The sequence below is a fragment of the Urocitellus parryii genome, chromosome 3, assembly GCF_045843805.1.
Source record: "Urocitellus parryii isolate mUroPar1 chromosome 3, mUroPar1.hap1, whole genome shotgun sequence".
Lineage (NCBI taxonomy): Eukaryota > Metazoa > Chordata > Mammalia > Rodentia > Sciuridae > Urocitellus > Urocitellus parryii.
Window position 1 is genome coordinate 211,251,572 of NC_135533.1, and position 19,939 is coordinate 211,271,510.

At 52.2% G+C, this 19,939-nt stretch overlaps 3 protein-coding genes across 4 annotated transcripts; 2 read left to right on the forward strand and 1 right to left on the reverse strand.

Annotated features, from left to right (window-relative positions):
- Cdkn2d (cyclin dependent kinase inhibitor 2D) lies at window positions 1–2,455 on the forward strand. 2 transcript variants are annotated; one of them, XM_026399685.2, is made up of 3 exons: window positions 1–45; window positions 332–487; window positions 1,500–2,455. In XM_026399685.2, the coding sequence occupies exons 2-3, from the start codon at window positions 347–349 to the stop codon at window positions 1,857–1,859; spliced, it is 501 nt and encodes a 166-aa protein (XP_026255470.2). In that variant the 5' UTR covers window positions 1–45; window positions 332–346; the 3' UTR covers window positions 1,860–2,455. The 2 variants fall into 2 exon arrangements, with proteins under 2 accessions (XP_026255470.2, XP_026255469.2); XM_026399684.2 differs by lacking the exon at window positions 1–45 and having other exon boundaries at window positions 52–487.
- A 461-nt stretch (window positions 2,456–2,916) lies between these two features.
- Kri1 (KRI1 homolog) lies at window positions 2,917–12,206 on the forward strand. Its single transcript, XM_026399657.2, has 19 exons — window positions 2,917–3,022; window positions 3,112–3,185; window positions 3,891–3,996; window positions 4,701–4,815; window positions 5,169–5,223; window positions 5,302–5,351; window positions 5,576–5,672; window positions 5,754–5,831; window positions 6,134–6,267; window positions 6,598–6,724; window positions 6,819–6,914; window positions 6,986–7,156; window positions 8,416–8,491; window positions 8,584–8,672; window positions 8,745–8,871; window positions 8,955–9,085; window positions 10,389–10,453; window positions 10,560–10,658; window positions 11,699–12,206. The coding sequence occupies exons 1-19, from the start codon at window positions 2,929–2,931 to the stop codon at window positions 12,039–12,041; spliced, it is 2,127 nt and encodes a 708-aa protein (XP_026255442.2). The 5' UTR covers window positions 2,917–2,928; the 3' UTR covers window positions 12,042–12,206.
- Window positions 12,207–12,291: 85 nt separating this feature from the next.
- Atg4d (autophagy related 4D cysteine peptidase) lies at window positions 12,292–19,673 on the reverse strand. Its single transcript, XM_026399659.2, has 10 exons — window positions 19,214–19,673; window positions 18,665–18,748; window positions 18,411–18,584; window positions 17,626–17,902; window positions 17,488–17,552; window positions 16,338–16,468; window positions 14,271–14,349; window positions 14,124–14,200; window positions 13,921–14,040; window positions 12,292–12,837 (listed from the first exon to the last, which is right to left on the reverse strand). Exons 1-10 carry the CDS (start codon window positions 19,443–19,445, stop codon window positions 12,652–12,654), a joined length of 1,425 nt encoding a protein of 474 aa, XP_026255444.1. The 5' UTR covers window positions 19,446–19,673; the 3' UTR covers window positions 12,292–12,651.
- Window positions 19,674–19,939: the final 266 nt, after the last annotated feature.

Consider the following 19,939-nt stretch of genomic DNA (forward strand, 5'->3'; position numbering starts at 1 on the left):
CAGCGCAGGCTCAGAACAGACCCCGCCCGTCGTGGAGGAGGGAGGGTGAGTTGCGGGGAGACCCTGCCCCTAAGGGGCGGGCGCCTGGCAGTGCCCTACCGGCGGCGGAGGGTTGGGCCGAGTTCCCAGCCCCTCTCCGCTCGCCCGGTTGACAGGGGGAGAAGCCGGCTGCGAGGGCGGGGGTCTTGCGGGAGCCTTGCGCCAGCGAGCCAGGCCAGGAGTCTAGCGTAGGCCGGACGCACCGGGGCCGAACCCCGAGAGGGCTGTTTGGGCCAGCAACGGCTGGCTCCCCGGCACTAACCGGGCTGGGGTGTGGCGGGGGGCTTCGCAGGCCACCAGTATCGACATGTTGCTTGAGGAGGTCCGCGTTGGCGACAGACTGAGTGGGGCCGCAGCCCGGGGCGACGTGCAGGAGGTGCGCCGCCTTCTGTACCGCGAGCTGGTGCACCCCGACGCCCTGAATCGCTTTGGCAAAACGGCTCTGCAGGTGAGGCCCGGCTGGCCAGGGACAAAGGCGGGGCAGTGGAACCCAGCGAGGGTTCCCTTCCTTGATGACCCCCTGGGCTCCAGTCTTCTCTAGGCTGATATTGTACCTCAAGGTCCCTTTTTTAGGTGGGTTATGGGGGAGTGAAGGTGGGGGGTTGGGAGGGCTTTTCATCTTTCCTTGAGGATTCCTTGTTTTCTGCGTGCGGGAAGAATTCGTTTTCCTTTGGGAGGTTCTTATTCAGCGGGTGGGTTTCAGCTTCTTTGGATCCCAGCTTCATGAGATAGCTTAAGCTTCTTGGGGCTTCCATGCAGAGAGCCAGTCTCTGGAAAAGATGAGTTCTTGTCTCCCTGAGAAGGAGGGACCCCTTTTTCTAGGTAGTCCTCTAAAAGTTATCTAGTTATTTGAGGGGAGTCTTTATTTCTGAGGATTGTATGGATTCTTGGCATCTTATGGGGGGCCCCAATAGAACTGTGTCATATTGTATGAGGTCTCTATTCCCTGGGAACATTTTACAGGGGAAACGCCCCACTTCTTGAGGGACATCAGGTATCCCCAGGAAGATTCCCTTATAAAAGATGGGGCTTTTTCCTGGAAAAAGTATTTTCAAATTCTCTGGGCATTTCCTTTCCCTTGAGACACCTGCCAAGTTATTTGGGGGCAGTTCTCAGTCTCCAGGGGCTCATTTCCTGGAGGGGGCTTTAGATTTCCTGATGATTTCCCATATGTGGGGGGGGGCTCTGTTTCCTTGGGGTAGGGAACATTCTTGGGTTCCTTGAAAGTTCTCCTGGAGGTTATACTTTTTGTTAGGGTCTCGCTCTATTATTACGGGAATGATCAGCTTCTTGAGGATCCCAGAACTTGTTCTCTTGGGTCTCACTATCCCTGGGGACTGGTGTTTCCTGGAGTGTCCCCATTCTCTAGAGGACCTCTCCTCTTGCATCTCTTTTTGGATGACCATTTTCTCTCCAGTGACCCTTCCTTGGGGACTTCCTGACCCTCTGTCGCAACATAGGTCATGATGTTTGGCAGTCCCGCCATCGCTCTGGAACTTCTGAAGCAAGGTGCTAGCCCCAATGTTCAGGATGCCTCCGGTACCAGTCCAGTCCACGATGCAGCTCGCACTGGATTCCTGGACACCCTGAAAGTCCTCGTGGAGCATGGTGCTGATGTCAACGCGCCTGATGGCACTGGGGCGCTCCCCATCCATCTAGCTGTGCAGGAGGGCCACAGTGCTGTGGTCAGCTTCCTGGCTCCTGAGTCTGATCTTCAACACAAGGATGCCAGGGGGCTTACACCCTTGGAGCTGGCACGACAGAGAGGGTCTCAGGACATCATGGACATCCTGCAGGGGTGCACAGTGATCCCACTGTGAGCCAGGGCCACTCTACCCAGCAAGAGAACCCACTAGGTTCTGTCAAAAGAGGAGGGAAGAAACACTTTCTCTCCTCACTCCTCTTGCTCTTTACAGAAGGGGGAGGAGGACCAGTTTGTGGCTTATTGGTGTTGATTTTTTGGGGAGTGTGTGTTTGGGGGACATTTCTCATTTGTTTTTCTCACCCCTTTTGGTGTGTTGGACAGAGAAGGGCTCCTATAGGTAACAGCCACCAAAACGGTTCATTTTGTCTGCACCCCGGGCTGCTGGGGCTGCAGACTAGACCCAAGCTCAAAGCGCTTAAAGCCCCAGCCCCAGAGTGAGTCATCACCTCCAAGGCTCCAGGAACCTGGTGACTTTGGCCGGCTGTGCTCAGAGAGATCCCTGAAGTGTGAGCTCTGTCTTGGGCATGGGGGGCAGGGAGGGAAGTGTTTCAAATCAATAAAAGGGTAGTATGAGTAAATATTTTGTTGGAAGCTTGTTTTCCAGTCTCTTGTACAGCGTTTAAAAAAGAGATTCTATTTATTAAGCTTTATGGAAAAAATTGTGTGTGATAATTTAATGTTTCTACCCATTAAATTAAAACTTGTGCATGATCACGGCTTGGGTGGCTTCTGATTTGTGAGGTTGAGATGAAGACTCACGCGACCAGAATGTCGATGGGGATGAGCTTCGGGGTCGGGGGTCGCGGAAGCTGTGGGGGAGGGGAGAGCGTGGTCACTCCCAGAGCGCTAGGGTGAGCGAGCTGGGCGGGGCAGCGGTTGGCGCTGTCGGAACGGAAGGGAGGCAGGAAACCGCGAGTGGAGAAAGGGCCCCCAGATGTCAGCTGGCTGCCCTGAGCCAGAAGGGTGGGGAGGTGGGCGGTGGCTGCGGCCTTCCCCGCAGGGGCGTGACCCATGGGCGGGACGGCGGTCACAAGGCAAAAGGGATCCCGGAAGGGCTGGGGGCGGGGTTAGGCCCACACGCGCGGCCCCGCCTCTTTTAAAGTTCAAGGCGGGCGTGACAGAACGTGACCACGCCCCTTTAGGGGGCTATCTGCGACACATGCGCAGTGGCCTCGAGCGCCGCCATGCCCGAACCGCGCGGGTCGTCACCCTTGCGGGTGAACGCTGCCTTTGCCGCGCGGTACGGCCGCTACCGGGAGCGCGAGGAGCTGCAGCGCCGTGAGTGCGGGGCGCCAGCCCTGGAAGGGTCTTCGGGAAGTTGGGGGTTTGATCTGGTCTCCAAGGCTGATCCTGTCTGTGCCTCACAGTGAAGGATCGCTACGGGGACCTAGACAGCGGCGATGACTCCAGCTCCGAGTCTGACTCCAGCGAGGAGCGCGTGGTGCGCTTCCCCACCCCTGTTCCGGACTCACCCAAGCGTCCAAGCCTCCTACCGCACTCTGACCCCGATTACAGGGGGCGCCTTGTCCCCAAGTCCCTCAGTGCCCTACAGTATAGTCCAAGCTCCGCCCCCAAACCCTTGAGGACCATACTGCACCTTCTCTATCTCCAAGTGTCGCCAAGCCCCCCCTCTCTTTCTCTCTCCTTTGATGGGTGGTGAGACCCCTCAGCCTCTCTTCCCCTTCTCTCATTCCTAAGGGCCTAACCATTTCTCAGTGTACTATTATGCGCCACGTGGGGCGCCCAACTTCTTCCCATATCAGCTTTGTATTCTTCCTGGCTCCATTGTGCAACCTGGCCCCTCCCTGCTGTTCCCCAAGTGTCCTCAGCCCACCTGCTCCTTTATAGATCCCTTTTCTTTCTCAGGAACTACCTCCTTTTGTCCTACCTTCCTTTGCCCATATCCCGTACTGTCTGTGGAGGGCTCCCTACCAGTCCCCAAGTTGGTCCCTCCCTCCTCTGACCCCTAGTCACACCCGGCTGCCCACCTACCTCTCCCCAGCTGGATCCTCTGCCCTTTCCTGTACCACATACCCCTCTCCCCCATACTCTCTGGTCCACCTGCCCCTGCTGCATACTGTCCCCATCACTGGTTTCCTCCAGAGCTGTTCCCTTCTGATGACTGCCTACCCTTTTCCTGCCCCAGGAATTTGACCCCCAGCAGGAGCGTGACTTTTACAGGACCCTTTCTTTGTTGAAGAAGAAGGATCCCCGCATTTATCAGAAAGATGTCACCTTCTATCAGAGAACAGGTGTGTGTGTGGGGATGCAGTTTCCTCTGTGCCCTACTGGTTCTTGTAACTACTGAAAGAATATTTTACATCAAAAGAGCTTAGGAGAGTATCTTGGATTATTACCTGTGGGGTGGTAATAACCACTATAAATGCTCTTAATCTACAATGGGGTTAAATCCCTATAAACCCACATGTCACTGCTGGGCACAGTATCTTATACCTGTAATTCCAGTGACTCTGGAGGCTGTGGCAAAAATATCACAAGTTCGAGGCCAGTCTGGGCAATTTAGTGAGAACCTGTCTCAAAAGGGCTAGAAATATAACTCAGGGGTGAAACACCCTTGGCTTTTATCCCTAGTACTGGAGGGAAAAAAATAATTAGGGGCTGGGGGTGTAGTTTAGTGGTAAGGCACCCCTGAGTTTAGTTCTCAGTATTGGAAAAAAATATATGTATGATAAAAAATAATTTAATAAGCCATCATAAAGTTAAAAAAAATCATAAGTTGAACCATCCTATGTCAGGGACTGGTGGCATGTCAAAGTGTGAGTTGCTAACTGAATGATCCCAGCCCCACCCAGTAGTGCGAGTGTGATGCTTGTTTTATAGCAGAGAAGTGGTGGGTTGCAAACCTCTCTCTGCCCCGGCCCTGCTCTGTGGGATTCGCTGCTAGGGGAACAGGGTCATGGGTAATGGTGATGGCAAGTATCTGGCTGCCCCACAGCATCATCCTCATCCTCGGAGAGTGAGGAGGAACCAGCAGCCTCAGAGAAGCAGAAGAAGGTGCAGCCCATGTATTTGAAAGACTATGAGAGGAAGGTCATCTTGGAGAAGGAAGGGTAAGAAGGGTCCCTAACCCCAGATCCCCACCTTCCTGGGATTTTGGGAGTATTACCGGTAGAAGTGGAAAAAGCCCCAAACTCCAGAGACTAGAGGGAGCCTCTGAGATCCTTCAGAAAATAACTTCCTGGTGAAGATAACTTCCCCCCTTGTGGGGATAGGCAGGCCATGGAGCATGTACAGATAGGGTTTCACTCTGACAAACCTGTTGTAAATTTAAAATATTAAAAAATAAATTTAAAACTTGTTTGCATTTAATACTGAGAAGTCTATTTGTAAAATCAAACCATCATAAGTTGAGGTGTCAAGAGTCAGGGACTTTATTCTAAAGCCCCCATCTTTGCCTGCACAGCAAGTATGTTGATGAGGAGAACTCAGATGGGGAGACCTGCAATCAGACAGCCAAGGTATGTAGATTGGAGGAAGCTGGGACAGGCTGAGGGGCCAGCACTGGCCTAAGGCCCATATCAGTCTCTCCTCTGCAGCAAATCTCGTCGCAGAGTTATGTGGAAGAACAGAAGCAGCTCAAGGAAAGGTGAGCCGTGTCCAGATGTGTAGGCTGCGGATTGGGGAGGCCTGGGATTAAAGCAAGCCCTGACATTTGCTATCTGTGTGCCTCATCTGTTACATGGGTTAATGTCACAGCACTGCTCTGAGCTTTTGGAGAACAAGCTGTGGGTTTGGTAAGCAGGGTTAATCTTGGGGCCTCGTGCAGGGGCCAATCTGCCTGTCCTGAGTTTTGTTTGCTGCTGTCTGCAGCTTCCGGGTGTTCATGGAGGACAGCGAGGATGAGGACAGTGCTGGGGAAGGTGGCTCTGGGTTGCTGCAGAAACATGCAAAAACCAGGGAAGAGAAGGTAGGTGCTGGGACCCAGTTGAACTGCTGAGGGGGCAGGCAGCTGGGGCTCCCACAGTCCTTCAGCACTGGCCTTTCTCAGGCCCAGGAAGAGGCTGACTACGTTGAGTGGCTGAAGGGACAGAAGGAGATTCCGAATCCTGAGTCCCTGAAGGAACTGGTGAGATCTCACACATTGTCCCTGGTGGCCCAAACTGCTTGTTCCACCTGCATCCAACCTTCCTCCAGAAAATAGTAGTAGGTTCCATCTCAGCACCAAAAAACCAAAAAGCAACACAAGGTCATATACTCTTGAGATGAGGTGCATCCATCTGTAGGCCTCAGTTTCTATGTCTAGAAAATGGGGTAAACCCACCCACTCTAGGCTGGCTATGATGTTTCATTTTCCTAAATCCATTTGGCGCCCATGCCCACTCCCCTTCCCTGTCCCTGGGTTCTGTCACCCCTACCACTCCCTTCCAGACACACCTCAAAGAATATTGGAATGACCCAGAGCTGGACGAAGGGGAGCAATTCCTGCGGGATTATATTCTCAACAAACGCTATGAGGAAGAGGAGGAGGAAGAGGAAGAGGAGGAGGAAGAGGAGGGGGAAGGGTGAGCCTCATGCCTCCCAGGGCTGCACCCGTATCTCCTGAAGTGTTGGCCAGGAGTGAAAGGCACCTTGTGCTTGTTTTTTTCACACAAAGGGAGAGAAAGAGCCACAAAGTGTGGGCTCTGGAATCCTGTGGCACTGGTTTTAATCTTGGCCCTGTGCTAGAGCCCCATGCCTAGGTTCCCTATAGATAAAACAGGTAATAGAATCACTCACCTTGTAGGCTCTTGGGAGGGGGGGGTTAGATGAGTAGTTCTTCTGGTACCCGCCCATGCATGTGGCCCGACCTATCTCAGCTGACTCCCCCAGCCTTGCCCTGTCCTGCCCTTCAGGGTCCTCAGCCCCCGAGTCCAACTGGCTGTAGAGGATTCCTCAGATGAGGGGGAGCTGTTCCTGAAGAAGCAGGAAGACTTTGAGCACAAATACAACTTCCGCTTTGAGGAGCCAGACTCGGCCTCGGTGTGTGGCCAGGGCCGGGGTCAGGGAGGCCCCAGACCTCGGTTCCAGGCTGGAGAGCTGCAGGTCATCTCTCTGGCTCTTCTGCTACCCTCAGGTCAAGACCTACCCGCGTACCATCGCATCCTCTGTGCGCCGCAAGGATGAGCGCAGGAAGGAGAAGCGGGAAGAAACCAGGGAGCGAAAGAGGAGGGTGAGTGGGGGAGGCCAGCTGGGGGTGGCCCAGCCCACTAGGAAAGCCCATGGCCTGCCCCCTGCCCATAGGAGAAGGCCAGGAAGCAGGAGGAGCTAAAGCAACTGAAGAACCTGAAGAGGAAGGAGATTCTGGCAAAGCTGGAGAAGCTGCGCCAGGTGACTGGCAACGAGACACTGGGCCTTGAGGAGCAGGACCTTGAGGATGATTTTGACCCCACCCGACACGACCAGCTTATGCAGGTGCGCTTCAGTCATGGCATCAGGTCCTCACGAACTTGACCAAAATCAGGTTGTTTCCTAGCGTGTGGCCTCAGAAAAGTGACTTTCTCTTTCTGAGCCTCTTTCCCTGATTGGAAGGTGGGTCTAACAGTAGCATCTACCCCAGGGCCATTGTAAGGATAGATTGGAAAGAATTCACGTTATAGCTTAATTGGGGGCTGGGGTAGTAGCTCAGTGGTGGAGTACTTGCCTAGCACAGGTGAGACACTGGGTCCAGTCCTCAGTACCACGTGAATTCTTCTTCTTTTTTTTTTGAGTACCAGGGATTGAACTTGGGCACTTGACTACTGAGCCACATTTTGTATTTCTAGCCCTATTTTGTATTTTATTTAGAGACAGGGTCTTAGAGTTTACAGAGAAAAATCCTAAGTTGAACCATTGTCAGGGACCATCTGGATCTCCTTTCAACTCATTTTTTGAGCAGTTAGTGTTTATTGCTGATTATGAGGGAACATGGCTCAGGGGAGGGCTTTATGGGAGAAGTCACGAGCATTGCAGGGGCCCCAGTGAGGCCCTGCCTGAGCCTGGGGAGCTGGGAAGAAGGCCTGAAAACTGGGAGCTTCTCATCCCTGAGCTTTGTTTTCTGAGATGGAAGTAGTTACTCTCAGGGTGGTTATAAGAAAAGAGAAGGATGCTCCCCAGGTTTGGACATGTAGTAGGTGCTTAATAAATGATGCAGCTCACAATACTTGCTTTCACTAGACCTCCATTGGATGCTGGGGTTCCAGCAGGGGCTTTATTTCACCTTCTTTGATTTCCTATGGTGGTGAAAATCAGTCTAACATTTATTATGCTCCTACTGTATGCCAGGAATATATCTATATGGGTATAACCCACTGGGATCAGGGTAGTGATGGGGACATGCAGGAAATGGTGGGATCTTAGAGGAGGCCCCTGACCAGACAACTAAAATAAGTTCCTCATGCCCGAGTAGCAGTTAGCCAGCCCAAGACAGTCAGAGGGTGCCACAGAGCAAAGACTTGCAAGCTAGAAAGAACTGGGTCTGTGGAACATACTGGTAGCTAGAATGACAGGGTAACCAGCAGGGGTCAGTGAAGGGTCCTGAACCCCTAGGGTCCCTTGCTTTAGGAGGTAGGTCTTGGGAGGGCACTGGGAGCCACATAGGGTGCAGGAGTAAAGGTGCCAAGGGCATTGTTGGCATCATCATGGCTTCCTGTGAAGCAAGAAGGCCCTGCTGACCCCCAGCTCTGACCCTACAGAAATGCTTTGGAGATGACTTCTATGGCACTGCAGAGGAGGAGAAGCCACAGTTTGAGGAAGAGGAGGGGCTGGAAGGTGACATCACCTGCACAGGAGGCTGGGGTAGAAGTGGGGCCTACAGTCCAGGTCCCACCCTGACCCCACCTCTCTGTCCTCTCTGGAATCAGAGGACTGGAACTGGGACACATGGGATGGACAGGAGGAGGATGGAGATTGGAGCCAGCAGGAGCCACACTGCGAGGACCCCGACTTCAATGTAGGTGTCACCAGTGGGGGATGTCTCAGGGACCTAGAGGGCTGCTGGAATCTTAACTCGTGTGTCTGGCAGATGGATGCTGACTACGACCCCAGCCAGCATCGGAAGAAGAAGCGAGAGATCCCCTCCACGGGCAAGAAGAAGCGCAAATCACCCTTTGCCACAGCTGTGGGGCAGGAAAAACCTGTGTTCAACCCTGGTGAGGCCCAATGGGCTCTGGGTGATGGTGGGACTCCACAGGGCCTGGAACACCCCAGCAACTTGGCTTTGTCTCCCCTGCAGAGGACAAGACCTTTGAGGAGTATCTAGATGAATATTACCGGCTGGATTATGAGGACATCATTGACGACCTCCCTTGTCGCTTCAAGTACCGCACTGTGGTGCCCTGTGACTTTGGGCTCAGTACTGAGGAGGTCAGGGCCTTGGGTGGGCATGGGACAGCAAGGGCACCCAGGATGCAAGAGGGACCAGAGAGCTGGCCGAGGCCCAAAGATGCCACAATACTGTGGCCCATTTCTTCATCTCAAATATAATAACAATAGTGCTAATGTTGGCAATAATAACCTGACCTGTCTGAAAGGGTCTCCATGAGGCCAAGAGCCAGAGGGCTTGGCACATTGTCCAAGGCACAATCCATTATGCCCTTTTGGCCAGGAGTTGGGGGTAGATGGTGAGGATGGAACCCAGGGCCTCACACATGCTAAGTATGTGCTTTTTTTTTTTTTTAAATACTTATTATTTTTTAGTTATAGTTGAACATATTATATTTATTTTCATCCTTATGTGGTGCTGAGGATCGAACCCAGGGCCTCACACGTGCTTGGCAAGCACTTTACCGCTGAGCCACAATCCGACCCCCTAAGCACATACTTTACCACTAAAGTTATAGCCCCAGTCCTTTTAGATGACTTTTAATTCTGTTAGTGTGTATCAGCAGTAGGTTGGACATCAAGACTTGCTGGGATCTTGAATGAGCCCCTCCCACTCAAAACAACAAAAAGACTTGGTCTATACAACCAAATGGCCCAGGTTCAAGTCCTGGCTAAGTAGCTGAGCAGTTGTGTGAACTTGGATAAATGATTTGACCACCCACACCTCAGTTTTCCCATCTTTAAATGGAAATAAATAGCCCCCACCTTAGGCTGTGAAGCAGAAATGAAATCCAACATATGTGGTTCTTTGAATAGCACCTGACAGGTTGTGAATGCCCACAAGCCCTAGTTTGACTATTGATTTATGGTCAGTCAAAATGGCCAGTGTTGACTGAGCTTATTCCATGCAGAAACACTCCTTTAATCTACCCAGGGGGTAGTGACTTTCCAGGGGGTTCTGAAGGGATGCCCTCCTCATAAATGGGGAGGCAATCTTGGGAACCTGGGCTTTATCTTGGTTGGTAAAGGTAGATGGCATGGGACCCCTGCCCTGCCTTTATTTGAGACTTCAGGGACAGCATTCTATGTCCCGTGAGGGCTCAGGGCTCTTGGATTCAACCTGGAGTCTGAAACTAGCCAACTTCCTGGCCCCATGACCTGGAGTAAGAATCCCCTCCCTGAGCCAGTTTCTGCATTTGAGACCATCCACCAGAACCTCAAGTATCTACTACAGAAGTCAGTGCTCTCCCACCATCATGACGTCCCAGCTAGGTAGTCCTCACATGACCCTGCGTCCACCAGTGAGGTGACTAAGGCTCAGGGTCTCCCCCTCCCTTCCACACAGATCCTTGCTGCTGATGACAAGGAACTGAATCGGTGGTGTTCTCTGAAGAAGACCTGCATGTACAGGTGACGGGGCAGGGTGGGGCCAGTGCCTGGTAACAGGCTGTTGGGCCGCAAGTATGAACACCTCCCAGAGCACAAGGTGACAGGCATATCTGCCCGGTACCTGCAGGTCAGAGCAGGAGGAGCTGCAGGACAAGCGGGCGTACAGCCAGAAGGCCCAGAACTCATGGAAAAAGAGGCAGATCTTCAAGTCGCTCTGCCCAGAGGAGTAAGTACGGCTGGGTTGGTAACCTGGGACTTGGGTTTGTGTCACTTTGTCAGCCACTGATTGCATGATCATGGCAATGGACTTCCCTATCTGAGACCTGTGTTCCAGTCTTACCTGCACCACTGCTGGGTGATCTTGAGCAAGTCACTACCCATCTCATCTATAAAATGGACATCGGCTGGGCTGGGGATATAGCTCAGTTGGTAGAGTGTTTGCCTTGTATGCACAAAGCCATGAGTTCAATCCCCACCACCACCACCACACACACACACACAAATGGACATCAGTTTATGGTTCTTATTTCATCTGGTTGTTGAATATTGAGTTAATCTATAAGTGTTTAAAATAAAATATAGAGGGCTAGGGATGTAGCTCAGGGGGTTTAATTCTCAGCATCAAAAATCTAGAAAATGCTGGGGCTGGGGTTATGGCTTAGTGGTAGAGTGCTTGCCTCACATGTGAGGCACTGGTTCAATTTTCAGTACTGCGAATAAATAAATGAGTAAAATAAGGGTCCATCAACAACTTTATGATGCTCATTATTTCCCAGTATATAAATAGGGGTAGTAGGAGCTCATAGTTCATTTAAAAAATTTTTTTTTCAACACGGGGAATTGAGCTCAGGGTTTCACACAGTTAGGCAAGCACTGTACCACTGAGCCACATCCCCAGCCCTTTTTATTTAGAGAGTATATTGCTGAATTGTCCAGGCTATCCTTGAACTTGAGATGCTCCTGTCTTAGCCTTCCTAGTATATGGAGTTATAGGTATGTGCCATCACACTCAGCTACAGAGTTGATTTAAAACTCAGTTGATTTCTATGAATAGCTTAAAGTAGGCCCAGGCACAAATACCATCCTTAGTGTTCAGTAAGAAAAACTTGACTTTTACATCAGGCCCAGGTTTGAACCCCAGGCAGGGCCTGAATCTCTGTAGATGCTTCTTCTTATCTATAAAATGGGGCTGTGGCTGGGGAGGGGGGGGGTGCTCAGGAGCAGGTCATGACCTGCCTGGCCTGATCCCTGACTTTTTGCCTATAGGACACAGACGCAGACGCCCACAGAATCCACAAGGAAGCCACAGAGAGACAAAGCTAGCCCACAGGGGCAGCTGCCAGTGCCTGATGGGGCCTGTAGGAATCAGCCCCAGGCAGAGAGCCCCCCAGCACAGGAAGAGGTGTCTGTTTCACCCACTGAAAAGCCAGCCCCCCAAAGACGGAAGAGGAATAAGAAGGCACGGCTATTGGGCCCCACTGTGACACTTGGTGGCCATGAGTTCAGCCGTCAGAGACTTCAGGCCTTTGGCCTCAACCCCAAAAGGCTGCACTTCCGCCAGCTGAGCAAGCAACTAAGGAAACAGCGTGGGCCCAAAAGCTGCCCCTAAAGATCACGGAGCAGGCAGGGACTGGTGGGCTCCTTCCCTGGGCAAAGTCTTCCCTCCTGCCAACCTGTGCTATGCACCTGCTCTGGGGAACCTCATGTCTACCTGCAGGCAAGTGCATCATCTTCTCTTAAAAGATGATGAAACTGAGGTTGGCTTAACTAACTTCCTCAAGTGGCTTAGAAACCTCACCTTGAACAACCTTGGACCCCACATCCCCTTGCAATGAATGCTAAGCCCAGCCATTTCCACGTTCAAGTTCAGCAGCTTTATTATCCCCTAGCAGCCAAAGTTCCCTTAGAAGGGGGCTTTGGGAACATGAGGGGCACAGCTGGTCCAGTGCAAACTACAGTACTTGAGTCAGGCCCTGAGTGAGTGCCCAGGAGTCCTCCCTCACTCCCTGTCTGTGAGGAGGACCCAGTTGGCAGGAGGCAGGCTGCCTGGGGCTCATCCACTGCTAGAACAGCCCCAGCCCTGCAGAGTCCTAGACAGGTCTCAGCTGGGTTTGTGGAGGGGGTGAGAATGGGGATCCTATCACCAGAGTTCTAGATCCCATATCCAAGATGACATAAATAAAAAAATAAATAGTATTGCATCTTTCCCCCCCATCCCATTATAAAAACACAAAGTCCTCGGAGCTTGGCCTTTTGGCCTTGAGGAGGCGCCCTGTGCGAGGGGGGCGCAGAGTGGCTGGCTGGGAAAGCTGGGAGCAGAGGTCATCCAGGCTGTGGTCCTGAGCGTGGCCCTCGGCCAGGGTGAACATGGGGTACCGTTCTGTGGCTGAAGAGGAGCTGAGAACCTGTTGGAAGGCAAGAGGCTCAATAACCAATCCCAGAGCCCAGTAGCCACCTGTCAAGGGCAAAGGCATGACCACTCATAAACAATGAAAATGGCCCTGGGATATCTACAGGATCTACTATAAAAACTGAGCACCCCTTCAGATGAACAGGTATTGGGGGTACCTGGAAGGACTAGTAGCCATATTATACCACAATAAGGGTACTACAGAGACCAAAAAACAACAGGTGAAGTTGATACAGCTGCCCCCAAGGCAGTAACGCCCCAAGCCTTTTAATTCACACCCCGTTTTACTCTCAAAAGCTGAGATTTTTCCATCTTGCGGACACCATAATCCTTGCCAAATTTTTCCTCCCAATAGTTCTAGGGATAGAAGTCTAGCCCTTGCACACTTGCTTGCTTAGCATGCAAGGGCTAGACTTCTATCCCTAGAACTATTGGTACTGTATGGTACTGTAGTGCCATTAAACTACATCCCCAGCCCTTTTTTCTTTTTTCTTTTTCAGTACTAGGGATTGACCCAGAGGGGCTTAACCACTGAGCCACATCCCCAGCGCTTTTCTATATTTTATTATTGCTCAGGGCCTGGCTAAATTGCTGAGGCTGGGTTTGAACTTGTGATCCTCCTGCGTAAGTCTCCCAAGACACTGGGATTACAGGTGTGTGTTACTGTGCGGAGCTCCTCAGCCCTTTGAGACAGGGTCTTGCTGATCTGTCCATGTTACTCTAACTTCTTATCCTCCTGCCTCTGCCCACTGAAAAGCTGGGGTTATAGCCGTGTGCCACTGCCAACCACAGGCACTTTACCACAGAGCTACATCCTCAGCTATTTTTCTTTTGAGACTGGGTTCAGAAGTTGCTTAGGGTCTGCTAAAGCTGGCCCCAAATTTGTGATCCTCCTGCCTCAATCTCCCCAAATCACTGGGATTACAGGCATGCATCACCACATCTGGCCTAAAGGGAGACATTCTTTACATTTTCTAGACTATTAACACCCAGCCTGCACTGCCAGGTCTACTGGACTTGGGTCTCTGCTCCTCTTTTAACCCCAGTCCTGCCCTTGCCTCCCACCTTTCTTGCTCACCCTGGTCAGCTCCGAGCAGAGCTTCTCAAACTCCTTCCTGTCTCCAGCATAGAACCCCACGGTACAGCTAGGGTCCATCTTGGCGAAGGCCATCTTGCGGGGTGAGGTACAATGGAAAGACTGGGGCAGAAAGATGAGGGAGGTTCAGAGGAGTCCAGCCACCTCTCCATAAGCCCAACCCCACCCTGGGGAAGCCAGCTCACCTCCAGGGGAAAATCAGCCTGGCTGACATCCACTGTTGGCTGGCAGTAGTGGGGGTCCAGGTATAGCAGGAAGTCATCTACAGGGGGCCAGACATGAGCAGGGGAAGGGCAAGGAGGTGGGGAAGGGCACAGTGGGGCAAGGCCTACCCTGGTAGCCGATGAAGTACAGTGAGTGTCGTGGCTTGCCCCCCATGATGCCTAAGCACAGTTCTGACCGCAGTAGTTCCTGCAGGGAAGAGAGGGGGCAGAAGCAGAGGCAGGTGGCATGAGGCAGTCATTCAAAACACTTAGCAGACACCTACAGTATGTAAACCCAGTCCTGTGCTAAGCCCTGGAGAAGTAATAATGATTAAGATGAACACACCCCTGCCTCATGGAGCTGACATTCTAGTGTGGGAAATGAACAAGGAAGATGAACTACTTATTAGAGGTAATAACATTATGGAAAAGGATAAAGGAGGAAAGGTGGCTTGAAGTTTTATTTACCTTTTTTTTTTGTACTGTTGGGGAATGAACTCAGGGCCTTGTACACACTAGGCAAGTGCTCTATCACTGAGCTACAAGTCCAGCACAAGACTTTGCAATTTTATTTATCACTTATTTACTTACAGTACTGGGATTAAATCCAGGGGCACTATACCACTGAACTACATACCGAGCCCTTTTTAAATTTGAAACAGGGTCGAAGTTGCCCAAGCAAGACTTGAACTTGTGACCCTCTTGCCTCTGCCCAAGTCACAGAGATTAAAAGGGTGTGCCACTGTGCAAGGCAGACTTTGTGATTTTATTTTATTTCAATTTATTTTTTTTAAGTACCAGGTATTGAACCCAGGAGTACTTAACCGCTGAGTCACATCCCCAACCCTTTTAATTTATTTATTTGGGGGCGTACCAGGAATTAAACTCAGGGGCACTCAACCACTAAGCCACATTCCCAGCCCCATTTTGTATTTTATTTAGAAACAGGGTTTCACTTAGTAGCTTAGCACCTCAGTTTTGCTAAGGCTGGCTTTGGACTCGCAATCGTCCTGCCTCATCCTCCTGGGCCACTGGGCTTAAAGAGGCACATGCCACCATGCCTGGCTCTCAGACTCTGCAATTTTAAACAGGGAAGTCAGCCGGACATGGTGGCACAAGCCTGTAATCCCAGCAGCTTGGGAGGCTGAGCCAGGAGGATCTTGAGTTCAAAGCCAGCCTCAGCAAAGGTGAGGTCCTAAGCAACTCAGTGAGACCCTGTCTCTAAATAAAATACAAAATAGGGCTGGGGATGTGGCTCAGCGGTCGAGTACACTTGAGTTCAATCCCAGTACCAACAAAACAGGGAAGTCGGAAAGGCCTCATTGAGAGGTGAGGTCTCAACAAAGACCTGGGGGATTAGAGAGGGAGGCATTGGCACAGCTAGAAAGAAAGCTGTCCCAGTACAAAGGGAACAATTACAAAGGTGCAGAGGCAGGGTGGTGTGAAAACAGTACAGAGGCCCATGTGACTGAAGCAGAGTGAGTGACAGAGGAGTCTGGGTGAGAAGTTCACGGAGGTGACAGGAACAAATGGTTCAGCGCCTTATGGGCTACGGGAGAACTCTTTGAGTGCAAATGCATCTGTTTTTTTCCAGCTCCTGGGCCTTTGTGTTGCTGTTCCTTTTCCCTGGACCACTTCTCTGGTTCCTCATTTGCTTCTGGGCTGGGCAGGGGCTTTCCCATGCTCCACAGCCATCCCGTGCACCCGTATTGGGGAAGTTTCCTTCCCTTTAGAGTCCAGGGCACAATGCCAACTTTTTTTTTTTTTAGTTGTATATGGACACACTATCTTTATTTTTTATTTATTTTTATGTGGTGCCAGGGTCGAACACGCATGCTCAGCAAGCACTCTATCGCTTAGTTACAACCCTGGCCCCAACAATGCCTTTTTTTTAATTATTTTTTTTTCCCTTTTTGGTGTGCTAATAAACATATGCTCTCCCACTGAACTACATCCCCACCCTCTAATGCCAATTTAATCACAGATCATACCCCTCCCACTGGGCACATTCAGAATTTCTGCCTGTTCTGTTCCTCCCTGGATCTCAACACCCAGGACAGCAAGTGGCACATAGGCGCTCCATGACTACTGAAAGAAAGGATGAAGGGATGAAGGAGACACAAACTGCGATCCGAACCCAAGCTAAAAAGGTTGGAGGGCTCCCAGGTGGAGATGCCAGAATCTGTGCAAACCTACCTTTACGCAGGGCACGTACACTGGGTTGAGCGTCTCACCACCCAGTCGCACAGGCACCAGGATGACCACAGACTTCCACTCAGCTGTAGGGTCCGACCTGGCCATCAGGCGTGCCACGTCCGCCTTATAAACTGGGGGGATGACAGGGCAGCAGTAGGTCACCTTCCTACCTACCCTTCAAGCCCTGGAGGATGGCCCTCAAACCCCAGGGGCCCAACCTTATCTGTACAAGCTCCTGGTGAGCAATAACATCATTGTCAGCCAAAAATTTCTAGTGCCCTCCAAAACTGCCAAGACAATCCTGGGACCTCCAGGCACATGTGGATATCCCCATTTAACAGAGAGGGCGACTAAGACACGGAGACCAAGAGCATAAAACAGAAAGCAGCAGCCTCTCCTTCTAGGTCAAATGCCCCTCTAGTGGCCCAAGTTGGACTGGCCCCCACTGACACAGCACCGTGTTTTGCCTGTATAGAAATGGGAGCACCAGGCACTTTGTCCCTGTGTGTCCCTCTTCCACAAGTCCACTCTTTACTCTTCCCCAACCCCCATCTCCTTCCATGAGGCCATGAGGCCTCTTTCCTGGCTCCCAGCAAGTAGACTCAACCCTTTCTCTAAAAATCAAATCTTGTCCCAAACACCTTCAATTCTGCTTGAAAACTTATAGGTTATGCAGATTCCCTGACAGAAAACTACAGTGCTCCTGTCAAGACCCTTTTTAAACTGATTTGGAGGGTAGTGGGATATTATAATAATAACTACTACTTAGTGAATATTGGCTCGTGAAAAGACTGCTCTAAGTGCTTGTATTATTGTATTATTGCTTGTATTATTGATTCACTGAATCCTCATGACAACTCTCTGTGGCAGAGGAGACCAGACAGACCTCCAAATGTTATAATCGTTAGAACAGCAAGAGTGAATGGGACAGGGGAGAGGGAGAACCTTATGTTTCTATCAAGGTGAAGCCCCTGAAGTTTCCTCTCCTGGTTCTAGAAAGAGGCAGAAGAAAGGGACCCTGTATACCTTCTAAGCCATGGGTCTAGAGAATCCTTCCCAAGTGTTCCTGTGCCCTAGAACTTTTTTCAGCCTCTGAAAAAGGTGAGTCCTAAGGGGCAGTTAAGGCAATGATTGGCTCCTAGCCCCTTACCTGTGCAGTCCTGAGAAACATACACTACCAGGCGGGTGACCTCTGAGCAGCTCTCCACAGCTTTCCTAGGGGTAGAAGGGAAGGCCTGAGTTCCTGGGGATACATAGCAGCTCCCATATTCCCTGCAGCTGTCCTCACCTGAGGATGTGTGCCACCAGCGATGGCCCATACCAGTCACCCGCCTTCTTGCCTGAGCTCTGTCCCAGCTCCACCAGCCGATGTAGACCAAAAGGGGCCTGGGGGTGGTCAGCAAACCAGGACACAATCTGCCGGTGCCGACGTTCCTGTTCCAGCTCAGGGGTGCCCTGAGCCCAGTGTGGGGACATCCAGCGGGCAGGCCCACGGTACCGGCTGGGAGAGGTCACCCCTGACAGCTCAGGGGGAAGCAAGCCTGTGCCCTCGGCCCATCTCCAGTCTGGTGGGGATGGAGTACATAGTCAAATAGTGCTAGTGTGTGTATGGAGGGACACAGTTCCCATTTATTCATATTTTACACACAATTCTGATACTTCTGAGAACCATAAATTTAACTATAATTTTCACATGCCTGGAACTCCATTTTTTTTCTTTCTGTTTTTCTGGTGATACTGGAGATGGAACCCAGGGCCTCACACATGCTACGTAAGCATCCTACCACTGAGCCACACCCTAGTCCTTTTTTAAATTTTACCTTGAGACAGGGTGTTGTTAAGTTTCCCAAAACTTTCCATCCTCCTACTCCAGCCTTCCAAGTAGTTCAGACTTCAAGCACGCACCATTTCCCTTCTGAAACTCTTATTTTCCAAACAACTCTCACACTCCCTAAAACTAATCATGTAACACACCATTCTAACATGGCTTTAAACACTTTGCAAACAGTTTTAACACTGCTGACACATGGTTGGCATTATACTCCTAGTATACCCCCTCCTCTGCAGGCTCACCTCTGGGGAGGAAATGCAGTAGCAGGCCCTGGGCCAGCATCATCTGGCCACTGCGCAACATGCATCCCCAGCCACAATCGGAGGTCAGGCAGCCCCCCGCCAGGGGTGGAAAGTCCCTTCGGTAAGTGAGCCACAGGCGTGACACAAAGTCTCGCTGGAAACGTTGGATGTCACCTACAAAAGCAGACCTGTCAGATGCCATCAGGGACACCTCTGGAAGCCTACCCCAACCCTGGTCCCAGCCTCATGCTCACCTTCACCCTCAAAACGGTAGCGGCGGCCACAGAGGTGAATGCTGGAGATCTTGCTAAAGCTGGTCCGGCTTTTAACCGCCCAACCTGAGGAGACATGAGGTAGCCGGAGAAATGAAGCACTTGACTGTCAGCAATAGGGGCTTCCATTCACCTATCTGTGAAATGGACATGACTTTGGATCCTTATTTAGGGATGCTTCTGGAATATACATGTAACACATTCCTGAGGAGGTGGGGCCCCTGGTAACAGCCGCATGTGTGTCCACCAACAACTCAGTCTGAATTATAGCAGTTCTGATTATTGTACCCATTTTACCGAAGGGCGAATGGAAGCTTAGGGAAGCAAAAAAGCTTGCCCAAGGTCAAAGGAAGGAATGGGCGGGGCTTGAAACATTCCCTGTAGAACCTGCCCTGGGTCCACCTTGGGTTCCGCAGGGTGGAGACCCACAGGTGACTCACAGAATGGGAACAAATGGTGGAATAATCGGCAGGAACGGGATTTGGTTTTCCTTGAGTCCCTCCAACCCTGACCTCTAAGCCCCCTCCTCACCATATTTGACGTTGTTCCAGGCAGTCAGAAACTTGGCCTTGAACTTGTCCACTTCGTCCGGCTCAACTGGGGCAGCTCCGGGAGAGCCAAGAGTGGGACCGCTGGCTCCGGAGGGCCCCAGGCCGTTGGGGTCCGGGACTCGAGGAACCCTCGGCCTGCGGCCCTCGCGCCGGCGCGCGTCCTCCGGGCTCCCGCTCCGGTACTGCGCGGCGGCCGGCGACACCGAGTTCATGGACGCGCCAGGAGGGCTGACCGAGGATCCAGGTGGGGGCTGCGGCCGCCGCGCCCCAGGACGCCCCGCGGCCAGGACGCGGGCTCCGGGGAAGGGACTACTCGGCCCCTAGCCCCGGGCTCCCGGGAGCGGCGCGAGCTGCCGCCATCGATACGGCCATCGCCATTTTAGCGGCTCAGGCCCCCGGATGGAGGCGGGCGTAACCCGGCCGCTCGCCCCACCCCGCCCTGACCCCCGTGGGTCCCCCGTCCAGGCCGCCCCGCAAGGACTCGAAGACCCAGATCCTCCCCGCGCCACCCCCACGCCCTCCTTATCGCACCGCCCAGGCGCGCGCGAGCCCCTGCGGGCCCTTATCAGAAGCCCCAGAGCCGAGAAGCCCCTCCCCGAACACGCCCCCAGGACCGCCCCCCAGAGCCCCGGGGGCGGGACCTCGGCGAGAGGACGCACCTGCGGGCGCTTCTCCTACCCGCGGAGCGCCCACCGCGGCTCCGGCC